Below are 18,118 nucleotides of genomic sequence, written 5' to 3'. Positions count from 1 at the left end.
ATAACTTTTGTGCCGAATACAATATAACATTCCTTGGAATTTCGAGATAAATTTTTCCATCATTGTAAACAAGAGCTGTACAGAATAGAATTTAGAAGATAATTTTACCAAAAGTTTACTAAAAAAAAAATCATATTTTGATATAAATATTATTTTCAATAAGAATATTCCTTTTGTTTAATAAGCGTTCTAGCATCGAGAGATTTTTCGAGGAAATAAAATAAAATAAACTAAAAGATAAATCGATCGTGTTCAGGATCGTTTCAAAAAACGTAACGAAATAAAATTACTTTTCACGCGTGAAACATAATTCTGTACAACACACATATTCTGTTACACAAAATAAACCGAGGCAGGGACTTTTTCAATTAGCCATTCTACATAGTATCGGGCGTTCCTCTTCACTCCCGCGGTTGTAAATGACTCTTAGGGAGGACAAGGCAGGTGCATGTACCTTCGCACGCCTTAATATATCGGCTGTACTATACGCGGGTTTCTCTCGCATCGGTTATTCCACGCTCGCACGCCCACGCGCGCCACGGATGTAACTAATCGCATTCCACGATTAGAAAATCCAGGCGTGCCCTCGACATCGCGATGCACATGTCCCGATAAAGTATGGTATTTCGCGGCCATGTTGCGCGTTTCCGTTTCAACCGGATGATGGTACATGTTACACGTCGAAAAAAAAAAAGAAAGGAAGGAAAGAAGACATAATCAGATCGAATTTTTCTTTTAATTTCGTATACACGATACGCGTGATTTTCAATTCGATTATGTATAATATTGTAAGCTTTTTTTTTATTAAGAATAAAAATTGTACTTATTTATAAATAACGTCAATCATGGTAATCTAGGAAGGAAAGAAGAAATAATCAGATCGGATTTTTCTTTTAATACACGATACGCGTGATTTTCAATTCGATCGTGTGTAATATTGTAAGCTTTTTTTTTATTAAGAATAAAAATTATACTTATTTATGAATAACATCAATCATGGTAATCTAGCATAGACATTTTCGAATTATTTTAATTATTATCAATAATAAGTTTCTTATCATTGTTATTACATCGTATCATTTTATATTCCGTCTCATTTTCCCTCATCTATCCAGCCGTAAACCATGTTACAGGCAGTTTAAACAAGCGATTCGTACACTATAAACGCTTCAAACGAGAATTAATAATATTCATAAAGGATAAGATTCGAAGACATTCCCTGTATAAAATGATAGTGGCGATTATGGGAATCGTTGTATGAAAAAAATTACTCTCGATCGTGTTTAAACATATAGCAAGAAGCTTTCAAACGTTATTGCTTTTTCATTAGAAGATATAATTCCAAAATGGAAATGGCGTTGTATGGAAAATAGACGGAATTATCGCGCGCGTGTGAGATGATGAAAGAAGATTATGAATGTACTTGTTGCAACAACAAGTTGGATATGCATCGTGAATTATTATTCTCCTCCTCCCTCCTTTTTTTAATAATGTAAATGTACTCACCTCAACGACGAAGTAAAGAGGATCACCAGGAAGGGCTTGAACGGCGAGGTAGCGGCTGGCGGACACCAGGGGTTGAAGGCAGGACCGCGCAGCCGTGACACCGCTACCACGCATGCTGCATGCTTCATTTCGTCGCCGCTACGCCCAGCGTCCTCACTGCAATCACACCAGCGGGGAAAGAAAGAAAAGCTGGTTCAACGTGGACACCGTTTGTATCATAAACTATAACTGAAATACGAAAGTTTGAAAAATAAACTACATCCAACGGATGTTTATGAAAAATATCGCGCGAAATTTGAGACGTGTGCAGATCGGCTTGTAATTCTAAGCCAATGGAGGGGATGGAAAAGATAATATATAATGAATTTATACACCGATTCTATCCTCTCTATTCTACATTCAAAGAACCAACGAATCTTAAAAAAAAAAAAAAAATCGATTATCCAAATAACGTGACCGATGACCCAAAACAACGTTCCTCGAAATAGAGTGGAGAGGACTACCGGGATTACTTCGTGTCAGGCTATTAGACCAGGGAATCACGTGGCAACGAAGATAACAATGTACGAAAGAGCCGATAGGGATATGCAAATGAAAACGGTAACCGGTCGCACAAATCACACTGGCATTTCCAGAGATCCCAACCGGTAGGAACAGCAGAAAGAAGAGGAGGAGGAGGAGGAGAAAGAAGAGGAGGAATAAGAAGAGGGAGGCCTGTGCACACACGGTTCACAACACGTGTGTTGAATCTCTTTCTGGATGTTGGTCCACGGTAAATCACAGAATCGCTCCCGGCATTACTCCATTTTCATCTCTGTGGAACAAGAGGCGGTCGCGTGGATGGAGGAACGGGATGGTTCTCTCGCTCGCGCCGAGCCAGCCAACCACCGGCTCGTAAATCGGCCGGACAATAAGTTCTCTCTCGAAAGAAAAGAAAAATGCAACGCGGACAGAGCATCAGATCCAGATTCCGGAATGGAATTTCAAACCCGCTGGAACCGATTAATTGTATCGATTTCTACCGAGTTTCCTTCCTGCACGTATTATTAATCTGAATCTCTGTTACGTTATATTCCGGTAAATGTGTGAAAAATTTTGGAAGATTTCTTTATACTTTACGTTCGGGGGAAAAAAATTTCAATCTCTGTAGCAAGCAAGAACGTATCTTGCGCCGATAATTTACTCTTTTATATAACGCATATACGTATCATCAAGGACATAAATGATTCTTGACATACTTTGCACCATGAATCCGCGCAACGAAGTGGCTTTTTGTGGCGGCGTTTTCTTTTCTCCTCCGCGTCCTCGACACGACTATTTTGGGGTCGTCCCATGATTCGACCAAGTCGCCACGGTAATCGACGAAATTGACTAATGGACGATCCGCAGAGAAAGAGAGAAGAAAGGAAGAGAAACCATCTCTCTACCCGCGAAGGGATGATCGATGGGATCCATTACCGAGAGACGCGTGCAATCCGCCCACACCCCGAGGAGCCCGGCTCTTTTCTCTGTCCCTTTTCCTCTTCTCCCCCTCCGTACACCCACCCCCTTACCCTTGATCCCTTCTTTATCCCGTACACGCGCTCGTGTTGTCTATTTCTCTTTCTCAGGTGCCTCTCGGTTTGCAGCACGTTGATGCATTTACTCGCTTACCGGTATAACTGCCGCGCCATTATAAAAGCCGGTCTCTCCTTCTCCCTCCCCCCGATCCAACCTCCTTTTTCTCTCTTACCCTCCCTCTTTATCCCTCTTTTTCTCTCGTCCTCTATCTCTCGTCCCTTCTTGGACCCCGATAGCCAATGCATTTTGCAGCCGTTCAACCTGTGTCCTTATAGCATTCTCTTCGCGATCACCGACCCCGAAGACTTCGAAGGAAAATCACGGAGGATCAATTTTTGCGCGCGGATCTCGATAGGTGCTCGTGGAGAGCGGAGAACAACGATAGGGGATGAACCGTAGAGGTGTATTATTTGTGGATACGACGCTAAGACTCGATGCTATTCAGATATAAAAGGACTTTTTTTCACGGTGGATTACTTCAAGAGAATTTGAAATGATCTTCAATAAATATTAATTTTTAATCGAAATGTAATAAAAGATGACTTCAACGAAATATCCATTTCAAAACAGTATTTGTATTAATTGATTCTAAAATATATATTTTAGGATGATATTTCTTTTAAAAAAAAATTTATTTGTAAAGGCCTGTATCGTTAAAAGAAGAAAAAAATATTTATTTCTATTTATCTGTTTCAAAAATTTATTTTCCTCAGCCTTGGGTGACGAATACTCGTAAGAATCCTCCATTCGGAATAACCACCCATAACGAATGCCATCCGCGTTACCAGTCTTTTATTACCGCCTCGTCAAACGATCTAGGATGTTTTACAAGCGACACCGGCGACCTTTGTGCCGGTACCGATCTCCGGCAATTAGCCCATCCTCGGCCATCAGTATGCAGATCTCGATCGGATCGAAAGAACATACTTGAATGGCGGGTGGATGCCTTTTCTCCCGATCGGCATCACAGCCACTCGTAGCGAATTCGAAAACAGAACGAGGATTCCACGGATCGGCAGGGATGAAAGTGGCGGATCGACGAAGCATGTGCACACGCATGGAGGCCGATATCCACACGACGGGAGCGCCGGCGACTGGTTTTATCGTTCGACGAAGTGCGACGTGCATGCACGTAGGAGGCGGTATATAAACAATGTGAACTACATTCCAGTGGCATGAGTAACCGTGTCTTGCGCACTCTCGCCACTTCTCGTCCTTTTCTCAAGCGCCGATGTTGCCCGCGCGTACAAATCTAATTACCTAGCAACCTACCTATCTGGAGGGGAAAGAGAACGAATCTCTAAAAATGGCCGACCAAAAGATAACGAAAGAGCAAGCAGACTGTCATTTTTAGTCATATTCGTCAATTGTGCATAAATATATGAATAAATCTCTCTAATTGGAATAGTTGTCCAAAAATATTATGAATTTTGAGTTTTATTATTGAATTTCATAAGATGAAATATAATATTAATTAATATATAACAAGAATTTGATATTGCACTTTCATTGAAACAATTTTTTACTTTTGACATTACATATGAAAATTTTATTCTGAAAAATTTATGGGAATTTGATAAAAATGAGTTATTCTAAATACCGAATTTATATTAGTAACTGGCGCCTGTGAAATTGTGCAGAATTTCATGAATTTTCCGTTATACGAATGAGAGCGAATGAATTAATTCGAACTGGATTTATATGCTGATTATATGGCGCTTGATTCAATGACAGTGTTCGAAAAAATATAAAAGTATTCTATATATTAAAATTAAAAAAATTCTGAGAAATATTATTTTATTGTAATAATAAAACTGATTGTTCAAATATTCTAATATTTTACATCGAGAGAGAAGAATACGAAATCGAAAGAATTTTTAAATTTCTAATTTCTTTCTTTTTTTTTTTTAATTTTAAAAATCCCTTAGTAACGTGTAACAGAAAACAGTCATCGATCGAAGATAAATATTAGTCAATCGATCATTTCGTTCTATTTATTGCATAGCTTTCCGGGAGCATCTTCTAATGGACCGTTATTCGCATTTATCAACGATTTGATCGCGTAGCTATATATATTTCTGATATGCCGATATATATACTTTATCTAGACTTGATTGTATGCTAATGAAAATATAAGGTCAGTATGTTACGCTATCGTACTTACTTAGAACCCCATTTCTCATTTTTCTTTCCTTTCCTTTTTTTTTTCTTTGCCTCCATCTTTTTTTCTTCATTCCACATAGCAAACTGAAGCACGCTTCACACTGCTATCATATTTTGTAACGCAGCCTACACGCAAACGGGTTTTATCGCATAGATATTTCACAACGACTGTTGGTTTAAATGTCACAATGCTCATAAAAATCACAAAACACAAAATTTACCATAACATTCATCGCAAATTAATTTTCACGTAACGTGCAAATTCGTTCGTCTATACCACTAGCAAACTACTAAAATGCGCGGGAAAATATGTAATGAAGTGATGCGCGATCTCGCGGTTAATGTCTCAAGCACAAGAACCATCTCTTACGTCATTTGAATCTATAAAAGTTAATAATTAAATCAAAAAAAAGGAATGTTTCCTATTTTTATTTCTTTCTGCTTGATCGATCATTTGCTATTCTTACAAAATAAAATCGAAAAATAGAACAGGGAATAAAACAAAATAAATTTTAAGAACAGTCGCAAATATGAATATTAGCCATTAATTAAAATGGCGATATTTAAGCAACCTTAAGCCCTGTTCTTATTTTTCTTGACTATATTCTTGACTACATACGCGCAATCTATTGGTTTTTTTCTGAACTCTTTTCATTTGTATCGATAATACATAGAGGGGGACAAAATCATGTAAATGACTATTCCTTTGGAAATTAATAGGTACCGTTAAAATAAAAAATTACCTATGATGCAACAATTAATTAAAATATTTGAATGAATTATTATTCATAAAATATATAATATTATTTATATTGAATTATAATATGTACATAATAATATATATTATAAATAATGTATCAATAGAAATATTCTATTTAACCTCTTCTAATAAATAGTAACTTATTAGTATTCTATTTAACCTTTTTACTTTTTTTACACTTTTAAAACATTAATACTATTTGATATACTACTATTTGACAACTATTTTATTATTTATATTGATTATATCTTAAATATGAAAAAAATATTTATAATATTCTTTTACAGTACATAGCAATATCAAAAAATAAATAGGAATATCGAATAAAATTTCTTATCATTTTGACTGATTTTTCTAATATTGAACAATGAATTTTTTATTAATATAGATGTTTAATAATATAAATAATTACGTCATAAACAAAATATGTGAAACTCACCCGGCAGTTAGTGTGTTAAAAAATACATCAAGAATGCACCGTATTCGTCCTACGCGCCTTCATCTTTCTTTCTCCCACTCTTCCTTTCTTTTCTTCTTCTTCCACCCACGATTCAACAAATGCATCATGCGTGCATGCAGTTCGCCGCGCATTCTAGTAAAGTCCCTGATCTCCTGCCCTTGCGGTTTAACATTCTCGTTAAGCCGCGCTGGAATGCCTTTCTTACGCGTTTACGAATAAATCGACGATTTTATGAATAAATCCCAGAGGCAAATTGCAACGGCAACGGTGGATGATTAGATCGTAATCGATTCGATCCGTGGAACAACCTGTTCTTAATTGCAAAATAATTCCCACTTAACGACGCTTTGATACGGAAAATTTATTATCGCCGTGACGGGGATCGCGGCAACAAACCCGCCATTCGAAGCGTAGATCCGCGACACTGACGCCTCTGACGGAACGAAGAATGCGCACGAGAAACGCGCAGCACGGGCGCACCTCGTCCATGACCAATAAAATACTGCCGTGGAATGAATATTTGCCGAAATGGTTGCACGTTCTCTTCACTAGACGCAATGATAATGCAATCTATCTTCCGCGCTGATTTGTATGTTAAAATCACCCGAGGATTATTGCCAACTTCTTAAAGACTGTAACGTAAAAACATTTGATGCATGTATATGTGTACATAGGTTAAGGACTACAATTTTAAAATAGGTACTACTTAACTGGCATTTTTAAATGAGATTATTTATACAGAAGTCTTTTAAATGAGAATTTAATTTATTATAAAAAAATTATAATAAGTATTTATAATTTTTCGTCAATAATAATTGAAATATTTACGATTCAATATGATTAAATTAATTGTGTTAGTTTCATTGTACTAATGGAATCAAACCTAACCTTTTCGAATATCCAATTAATTTAACTAAATTGATTTTTTTAAAATTAGAACAAAGATTAAATTAGAATTGACTAAATTAGACTATATTATTTGAATTAATTTAGAAATTGAAATTATATAAATGTTTATATATTTATTTTTTGAAAATCAAAAACAATCAAATTATAAACATATTCACACATATTTTTGTTGAATAAATACTGATATAATTAAATATTAATAGTATAAATAATCATAGTAATTAGTAATATTAAATTAATATATTTAAATAATTATAATAAAATAATAATAATTGTATATCAATTTTATTTTGACACAAGACCAAAAAGATGCAACCTGTTTCATAGCTTGGGCAATAATAATCCATCGGACTTCGTGTAATTGTTTAGCATCTTGCCAGTAACGCGTACGTTCTACACACATTAACGCATTACACGAGCAACTCGTGACGAAGAGCTGGCGCTAACAGGCACCACCGTAGAATCGCTAATGTGTAGGTAAATTGTTTAGTCGAACAAACAAGTTTGCTCAGCGACTGAATTGAACGCGATATCTCGAATTACTTTTTCTCTCTAAAAGCATAATTATCAATTCAATTAACTTAGAATTACCTATCATTTCTATCTTACAATGTATTATTGAAATAATTCTACTGATAGTTGAATGGAGAAAATGTTGAATTATATATTTGATCAAGTGCTTTTTCTTATAAATTTATCGTTCCATTTTAAATCTTTCATTTAGATATATTTTTGGAAAAAAAAATTATTTTCTAATTTGTTTCTAATTTCTTAAATATCATGAATCATTAGAATATCTCTCATCATCTTAGAATATCTATCTATGTACTTAATACAAAAATATTTAAAAAATATAATTTACAAAAAACTTTATTTCTAAAAAAAATAATATTCTTTTACAGACGTTGATTCCATCGAACTATATAAATAGATCTATTTAAATGGATGAACACATTTTATATACACACGCATGTTTCTTTCTCCTTCCAACATGTTGTGCATATTCTAATGCGAATAGAGAAGCGAGATCACTAAGGAGAAGAAGACCCATAGGTTACCGCGGAATTTATTTCGATGATAATCGTAAGAGACACCCGCGCTCTCTCAGGTAGGATACGAGAACGCGGAAGTGCGTACGTGCACGTTCAACGCGTAGGTTTGTATAGCCGCGAACGTGCATAAACCGTAGCTCCGTAAGAAGCGCTTGTCGTGCAAACAACGCGTTCTATGATAGTACGCAGGAAACGCTTGTCGCCAGTACCGTAAACACTGTCACAGACCTATACGAGATCCGATATCTATGGTCTTTCACTTAATATTTGATGTATACTTTATAACTGTAATCTTTATAATGTAACTGTGCGTTTATAGTTAGAAACTTTTCGTACACCTTCACTTTGTGGAAAGAAAAGTTCTATAACGGGACGATATATCTATTGGAGGATATTGAAAAAGAAAGATCTCATCAAAAAGTTTATTATATTGATTAATAAAAGAATAGAGGTATCTTATTGATTTGTAATTTCAAAATAGAAATTGATTTAAAAAAGATTTTTATTTGGATTTTATATAGTTCTAATTTAAAATACTACTTCTAATCAAAATTATGTATGATATTATCAAGATAATCGATAATTACATATATATATGACAAGAAATTGATAAAGATGAGTAAAATGATATCAGGGATGAAGCTCGTAGAAAAATTAAGTTGCAAGAGCATAATATTTGAATGCACGAGGACGTGAAATTATTAACAAAATTTTTAAATGAAAGATTAATAATAATATATATGATTTAGTTTTTATTAAAATATTTTTTTCTGTATATTGAATTTGATTAATCTAATGATAATTATTTTATTAATATTTATTTCTTTATAAATATTAGATTTTTTTGTAAAAATTTTTCTTTTTAATGGTTGAAATGTGTAGACATCATTGACTGTTTTAATAATAGTCACGCGATGTATTATAATTGACAAGTGCCATTGTTTATATAGTACTTCTTAAATGTGTACAATTAAAGAATCGAAATTGAACGATAAAAATTTTTTGTTCTTTAACTTATCATACTTATCATTCTTATCTGTCATCTTAATCCTAAATACTCAAACTCTTTCTCATAATATTTAGTCGTTCTGGAACTTTAATGCGAGTTTCACATCCCAGATAAAATTATAACTTAAGGAGTTTTTTAGTGATAGTAAGAAACATGACATTTTATATAAAATCAAAAATAACGTGCATTTGCACTCCTGAACAAATAATATAAATTTACACTGGTAATTTTCACTGGTAAGGATTCATCTTTATTTCAGTGTTGGTATTTCTTTAATCGTAGCAATTGAAACAATTATTAATATATCTCTGTTAGTTACTATCACGACGTCCATCAGTACGTACAATTGTCGCGTACAGTATTTAAAATGTTCATTTCCTTGCGTGATTTTGTCACAGTGATAGGTTTTTTAATAGATAAATAAAAAATGAAATAAGTGATCAAATGTTCAATATGTATTTAATGTCCTTTTTATAATTAAAATTCTCTATAAATTCTGACTTAAGAATGAATTTGTATATACATACAAAAGCTAATGTGAGTATTACTATTTGATATTATCTAATCTTTCACTTATCTTAAATTCATTTATCTTAAACATCTTTATTAAAAAATAATATTCTTTATTTTTACATATGTAAAATTATCAAAACTTGTGATTAACAATCACAAAAGAATCATTTGAAAATTAAGTATCCTTTATTCAAATATCACTGCACCATTTATAATACCATTTTACTATTACCAATTTATATTTATGACAAATATATCAATTCCTATTTTTCCCATTAAAACAGAAATATTCTATATTCACATAAGGAAATAAAAATCCAATTACAGGTGATGATTAATAAATCAACAGAGATGTATGGACATAAATGTGTATTTATCACAAGTGATGTTTACAAACGAAGAACGAGTAGAAATCAAATTTCAGAATGAGTTTAACGATTGTCAAAATTCAAAAAAAAGAAAACATTCAATTGTAACCAGACTTATTAATTGTAATAGAATACGATTAAAAAAAAAGAAAGGGAAAAGGAATGGTATAATTCGCCAGACAGATGGCTGTTTGAATCATTACGTAAATGGCATCAATGTTAAATGTGTTGAAGCCAACAATGATTAAAGAGGCAACGTTTGTCGACTAAGCGATACATTAAATAAATAAACTGCCGCGATCGAGCACGATCGCGGCCAAGCACTAGTGTGCCTGTCGAATTCAGCCTGACAATATCGTTTAAAAGTGGAACATGGCTAACCTGGTAGCCGCAGATTATGCGGTGATCGTAATAACGATGATCATTAGTTCAGGAATTGGTGTATATTACTGGCTTAGCGGAGGAAAACAGAAATCAATGGAGGTAAGTCAATTTAAACGATCCTCTCTTATTTTTTTAGAAATAATATAGACTATATACTCAATGGAAGAATTAAAATTATAAAGATTTCATCTTTTTCCAAAATTTGACTTTGCACAACATTCTTTTCCAATTGCAAACATCTTAAAGAAAGAAAAACTTGTACGTCTCTTTTGGGATATATTCGAGCAACAAAATTTTACTCTCATAGAGCTTTTTGAAATTATTAAAAATTTATCTCTACTGAATATATATCACTTTAAATTGAATATCCTTATAAGATGAATTGAATGTTAAAATAAATAAATTTCTGTTAAAAATTGACTGACTTGAAAAAAGAAGTAAAAGATGAAAGTATTATATAGCCCAATAATTTCACGTAATTTCAACATGGTTCACAACAGGAATATTTCATGGCGGACAGATCGATGCAAATGTTACCGGTCGCGATAGGCTTAACGGTTTCCTATATATCCGCGGTCAGTTTGCTAGGAGTGAGTTCAGAAAATTACGTTTATGGTACCCAATACGCGGTGATCAATATTTCTTACGGACTTGCTACACCATTCGTTGTTTACTTCTACATGCCGGTGTTCTTCAAGATTGGAAAAGCCAGCGCCTTCGAGGTAAGTGAGTTACGAGGCAACATGCTCGCTTCGCATGTTAATCGATAAAAGAAAAGAAAAATATTTAATATTAAAATAAAAAAAAAAAGTAACTAATAAGAATTATGGGAATATATCTTTCAGTACTTGCACAAACGTTTCGGGAAAGCGGCTAGAATGGCAGGAAGCTTTGCTTTCATACTTCAACTGCTTCTGTACAGCGGCGTAGTACTGTACGCACCGGCACTTGCCCTGGAAGCAACCACAGGTATCTCGATGACCGCAAGTGTAATCGGCATAGGATTGGTCTGCACGTTTTATTCGACCATCGGCGGTATCAAGGCGGTTCTCATTACCGATGTATTTCAGAGTCTGTTGATGCTGATAGCTATTATCCTGGTGATCATCACCGCAGCCATGAACGTCGGAGGCCTTGACAAAATTTGGGAGATTGCTCGACAAGGATCACGGATAGAATTTGACAGGTGAACCGTTTATTTTCTTGGAAAAAAAAAAAAAAAGTCCAATCATGATCGTATTAATCATATAGTAGATTTCACCAAGTCAGAGGTCAGAAGTCAATTTGGTCAGAGGTCAAATTTTACATAAGAGTCTGGAACCTTAAAATCTACATGAAATATACATTAGCTTTGAACCAGGTAGAATATTCCAGTTAAATATGAAAATGTCATTGTATCAATCAATGCTGCTCTCTAATGATGTACCTTATGATCCTATTACATGAAGGCTACTATATTAATATTATTAATGAATGGATAAAAGAAAATAATAATTTGAATTTGAATATAATTAAAGAAATAGAGCAATTGGATCTACTTATCCAGGAGGAATTATTTAATCTACTGATCAATATTATTTCTGTCAATTTTTGTTATTAAATAAGTTGTTAAAAGCTCTGAATAAATTATCACTTAAATTCTCGATTTATCAATGACTAGCACATATTACGATATTATTATGTTTTATGTATTGTTTAGGGTTATCGAAACAATCAGAGCATGGTTCTTTAACTATCATTATAATATGAACCGTTACGTTGTATAACACGAGTAATAGTGTGCTAGCAACTACTTAAATTTTCTCTTTGGCATTATATTGTAAATTGCCATGAGCAGTTAACACACTTTCAAATATCATGCCAGGCATGAAACGTTTATTTTACGAGGAATTCAGGCCCGGTATCGATACTGACAATGGCATGTGCATTCATTCAGCATTTCAATGGACCCAACTGTGCGACACACCTGGTGGAGCTTGACATTTGGCGGTTTCTTCACCTACCTCTCCTTGTACGGAACCAACCAAGTTCAAGTTCAGAGAATGTTAACCATCAAGTGAGTATACGCCGACTTTCTACACGATACATACGTATCTCGTGATATCGGGGATTATACACGTCCACGCATTTCATAATTAACTAACATCTTGCTGACACGTTTCCAAATATTTAAAAAAAAAAAAAAAATATCAAGAATTTCATCTCGGCGCTTATGAATTTGAATAACGTAGACTGGTTTCACGATTTAAAAAAGAATTATTCGTAAAAGGAAAAAAGAAAATACGAATTAAAATAATTAATGGTTGTAGAAAATCATAATTTAATAATTATTTTAGATAAATCTATTATGAATATTATTTCGAGAAGTTCGTATAAAAGAATTTATTAAAAATTAATGCCAAACGTAATTAATTTTCTTCGGTACGTGTACAAGTGCATAAATATATCATAACCAATGTTATTAATCATGCAATCTAAAAAAGAAAACCAGATTACTCTTATTTAAATTTAATCATGTTCAAGTATCTTCAACCTACTGTTCCACTAATCCATTTTATAGTAGCAAAAGCATCGGTAAAACGAGCAAATAGGCATGCACCGATCGTGGAATCGGCCGATCTTTCTTCCCCGGGTCTTGAATCGTAAATCAACGTTCGATAAATCGACGACGATACGGCCACCAAGCATTCGAATGAAATTTCTCTAGATGGCTCGAATATTGCGTATCCCGATCCCGCGGCATTGTATTCATCTCGAGGCGCATTATCGTGATTCTCTTCTTCGTAGCGTGACGACAGAGAGACGGAGGAATTTTCCTCCGGACTTTATCTCAGCCACGCATCTCGCATGCATACCGCCGGTAGCGATCGTTCGATAAATCGTTCCTCGTCCGCCACGGCTGCCGATTCGACTTTAATAATAATCGTCTGTAAAATCATCTCCCTCATACTTTCATACTTTTCACAGAAACGTGAAACACGCACAATCTGCCATTTGGATAAGCTGGCCATTATCCTCCCTCATGTCCTTGGGCCTCTGTTTCACTGGATTGGCGATATACACACGGTATCGTAACTGCGACCCCCTCGAGAGCGGAAGGATCGGATCCTATGATCAATTAATGCCCCTTTACGTGATGGACATGCTTTCCGCGTATCCAGGTGTGCCCGGCCTTTTTATAGCAGGCATCTTCAGCGCTGGACTTAGCACCATCTCTGCCACGGTGAATTCCTTGGCCGCCGTTATACTGGAAGATTTTATCAAACCTATATGTCGTCTTTGGTGAGCCTCGTAGAATTTAATAAATGTTTCGTCAACCAACGTGTCATTACGTATTAGATTTCTAATATTAATATACGGTGACCAAGGAGAAATTCTTTCGTTCGATTTAAGTTTAAACTTTTAATTATCTTGGATGATACTCTCGACAAAAAATTTGAATAGAAAGTAGTACTGTAATTGGGAATCCTGCAGCGAAAGGAATAGAAGTACATTCTCGAATTTTTTAATTATTATATTGTAGCATAAAAACGGATCCTTCTTGCTGTAGAATTTACAATTGTATGTATTTAAAAGATTTTTAGCGATAATATTACGATTTATATTCAGAAATCATATTAAATATCATTGATTGCAATGATTATTACGATAGAATTTTTATTAATATAAAATTTGGTATCGTTATACGGACGAATATATCAACATAACCTATAATTTGTAATTTGTTAAGCTTTGCGAAAGAAAACTTTATAGATCTAATTAGAATATTTATTATTGGTTATTTCAGTATATATCAATTAATTATTTAAATGCATAAGATTTATATAATCAACTGATATATAATTATATTAATATTATAATTAATATTATTTCAGGAATAAAGAGATTACCGCAACGGGATCAATCGTCATCAGCAAGATTTTGGCCGTTATAGTTGGTATTAGTTGTATAGGATTGGCATTTGTGGGACATTTTCTTGGTGGACTCCTTCAGGCAGCTCTCACAATTTTTGGTGTGGTGGGCGGTCCTGTATTCGGCATGTTCACTTTAGGCATGTTTACAAGATTGGGAAATCAGAGAGGAGCGATCGTCGGTCTACTAACTAGCCTCGTTTTCTCCCTGTGGATTGGTTTCGGTCAGCCAAAGCCACCAATCCCGAACAAGGTGGATGTCACGTCTAACTGTAGCAATGCCACGCATTATGATTACGAGGAATCGTCGAATTTGCATTTTGAATACCAGTAAGGAATTCGCCTGCTATTTATTGACCATGCACATTTTCAGTCTCCGTTCACGCACATTCTCTGATACACGCAACTGTTTTTTAGTTTTTATCATTGGAGATCTTTTTTGACGTTTAGTGAGAAATAGCATTTAGAAAGTCATATATATTGTTTTCATAATGATATAATATTGTAAGAATTATTAATATCAATTTTTTAATAACATAAGTTTATTTTTTACTTATGTGATATTTTTAATTTATAATCTATTTTTTTACAAAAAGCTAATATTTATTTATTTGTTATTATTATAATATTTAAATATTTCGTTTACTGATTATTTTTAAAAACATAATTCATTATATAAAAAATCTATATATATTGTATACGATTGTTATTGTTCAATAATTTAATAATTTATTTTAATTCAATAATTATTAATATCAAAGTAATGATTTTCAAAAAATGAATAACGATAAGATACATTTTAATATGAAAAAAAATTATATCATTATCCAAACATATATATCAAGTAAATATATAATAAAAAACATATATATAAATAAATATATATTTTCCAAATCACAATTATGTTTTAAAAAAGATGATATTATGTTTTTATTATAATATTACACGCACATCTATTATATCAAATTGCTAATGCTTCTCTTAATCATAAAATTAATACTTGTTTTACGTAGTACAATTTAACATAATTGGTTTCTAAGAGGCAATAAATTATATATGCGGTTTTTCTGTTACAGGCAAAGTAACAATGACTCATATTTCTATCTGTATCGCATTTCATATATGTGGTACTGTCCCTTGGGAAGTGTCTTAAGTTTCGGAGTAGGTTGGATTTTCAGTTGGATTTCAAACCTAATTCTAAATGAAAAACCACAGGATATAGATCCTAATCTCTTCACACCGATTTTGGCATCGAAATTACACAAACAACAATTAAAGAATTCAAATGAATATCATAACACGGTAATATTGGATACGATTTCTTGATATTAATTAATTAATTCATGTCACGAATGATATAATAAATATGCTACAAAGGAATTTTTTATACTCATACATAATTTTAAAATAACGAACACTTAAATTGTCTCTTAATGATTAACAAGTTACAATTCCATTATGCAATTTTCAACTAAACGTTGGTTCTCGTAGTATTATTTCATCATCGCATGATTTCCAACATCACCATTACCATATTTTTAATGTCCAATCGTAAAAGGAAACAGACCTAACCTATCGATCGTTTATTTACAACGGTTAGACGCGCCACTCGAAGAATTCTCGTAATTGGCCTTAACCTAAAAACAAGCGGAGCAGAGTCCAAATCCGTTGAACAAGACACGTGTCGCGTAAATCAGCCAGAACGACGTTTACACTGAACAACTCTGTTGTTAAAATAAAAAAAGTAATAAAAAAACAAGAGGAAAAAATTGTAATCGAAGATCTCTCGAGAAATACGATTCGATGAAATCGTGGCCGATATTACGCGTAACTTGCTTTCCTTTCGGAATTCCGATTATCGCCACAAGGCGGCCAACCTCTTCTCCTCCTCTGCAACGAGGAGCAGACGTAAACACCGCGCGAACCACGGGTGTGCTGAACGTTTACCGAAACGTTCGCAAATCACGATGGAATGCCGTCAGACTGGTGTTCCCGTGCGCGGCACACGGTGACATACAGAACGAAGCAACGACCCGTGCACTGTGCAGCGCTTACGTAAGGAAATAACGCGGTACGGAGAGACCGAGTGGACCACCTCGAGCTTTGTTTCGACTACTAAAGCCGCGTATTCACCGGTCACGTAGAATGCTTGCAAATGTTTGTGAGCTTTTTGAAATGTTAATAGCAGGCAATCCGTGACAAACATTTGTCAAGCACTTCCACTAAACAAATGTTAGCAAACAAGGGCTATGTTTATGAGCACTTGTCGTTGATGCATTGATAGGGCCAGTTCTTAAAGACAGTAGTCGTTCGTTTACGTTAAACGCGTAAGAATCGACATGGAAACACTTCGTAAATGTTAGCGTGCGGTTTACTAATGATTAAAATTCTGTACATTTTTATTAATCAATCGAGAAACTCGCAAATATGAATAGATACGCAGTTAAACAAATTGTGTCTGAACGCGCGACTGTCACTGTTTTAAATATTTGCGGCATTCGAATTTCGTTGAACTTTTGTTGAAACGAAGCCTTTATGGTCGCCGCCATCCATGTTGAGCAACCACTACTGTCTTTCGTCCGACCGTGTAATTACATTGCGCAATTCGCGCATCTCTCATATGCTTTGCTTGTTCACCACTAATTTAACGTGGAACATTGAGAGAATTATGTAAGAACAGTGAACTGTAAAGACGATTTTGAAGTGGAAAGTTACACAGAATAATGAGAACATTGTAAATGATTATTAATTATATATAATAAATTGAACTAAAAAATATTACATATATGATAACATATATGATATAAAAAATATATACAAAAAATGAATTAATTTTTTTTTAAATCATTAGAATATCTGTATTGAAGAAATTAATCTATTAACTATCTATGCGTACTTAATATAGTGAAATAATATAATTTATTTTTTGTTTAAAATATATAAAAATTTATCAAATATTTTAAAAAAAAATATCACAAGATGTATCAAAGTTTGATTAAAAAACATCATAATTGATCATAATTTTAATTTATTGTTAATGTTACATAAATAAATTTTATATTCAACATATAATAAATAATGTATAAATAAATACTACAGAAATAATTAATTAATTCTATCCCTTTCTGAATTAATACTTTAAAAATTAAGTATCAAAAGATTAAATATTATTATTATATTTTTAATTATATTATATATTATAGAAAGACTTATAACTATAAATAATGAAATTCATTTCTGAATTTATCTAAGCATTTAAAACAATTACAAATAATAGGATCCTAAATCAATTATCCTTGAGTAATATTTAATATTTAAATATACATTTAGCCATGTAATCATAGTATGAATATGCGGCAAATATTAATCGAATCAACAATCGAGGCAACCACTATTATTTTATGGAATCTATGTTTTGCACTGTTATCATCCAGTAAGCAGCGATAATCTATCTATATATTGGGCTTTTAAATGAAGAAACGACTAGTATTTTCTGTCATAAAGTTAGAAATTTCCGCTAATT

General features: G+C 33.4%; 2 protein-coding genes across 5 annotated transcripts in view; one reads left to right on the top strand and one right to left on the bottom strand.

Moving 5' to 3' along the window:
- Positions 1-18,118, bottom strand: part of LOC409898 (protein expanded-like) — an 80,458-nt gene that overhangs the window by 34,518 nt on the left and 27,822 nt on the right. Inside the window, 3 exon segments of the mRNA XM_026441439.1 lie at positions 1,507-1,602; positions 1,605-1,734; positions 6,429-7,081. Coding sequence (XP_026297224.1) covers positions 1,507-1,602; positions 1,605-1,634 — 126 coding nt within the window. The 5' untranslated portion in view covers positions 1,635-1,734; positions 6,429-7,081.
- Positions 6,987-17,376, top strand: LOC409899 (putative sodium-dependent multivitamin transporter). 4 transcript variants are annotated; one of them, XM_016912674.2, is made up of 11 exons: positions 6,987-7,148; positions 7,659-7,831; positions 8,261-8,466; positions 10,260-10,783; positions 11,185-11,406; positions 11,530-11,870; positions 12,621-12,740; positions 13,652-13,966; positions 14,560-14,925; positions 15,672-15,897; positions 16,196-17,376. In XM_016912674.2, the coding sequence occupies exons 4-11, from the start codon at positions 10,673-10,675 to the stop codon at positions 16,229-16,231; spliced, it is 1,737 nt and encodes a 578-aa protein (XP_016768163.1). In that variant the 5' UTR covers positions 6,987-7,148; positions 7,659-7,831; positions 8,261-8,466; positions 10,260-10,672; the 3' UTR covers positions 16,232-17,376. The 4 variants fall into 4 exon arrangements, with proteins under 4 accessions (XP_016768163.1, XP_016768164.1, XP_016768165.1 ...); XM_016912675.2 differs by having other exon boundaries at positions 7,659-7,835; XM_016912676.2 differs by lacking the exons at positions 6,987-7,148; positions 7,659-7,831; positions 8,261-8,466 and adding an exon at positions 9,329-9,655.

This window comes from Apis mellifera, linkage group LG6 (genome assembly GCF_003254395.2).
Source record: "Apis mellifera strain DH4 linkage group LG6, Amel_HAv3.1, whole genome shotgun sequence".
In the NCBI taxonomy this organism is placed as follows: Eukaryota; Metazoa; Arthropoda; class Insecta; order Hymenoptera; family Apidae; genus Apis; species Apis mellifera.
This window is presented reverse-complemented; position numbering and strand designations above follow the sequence as displayed.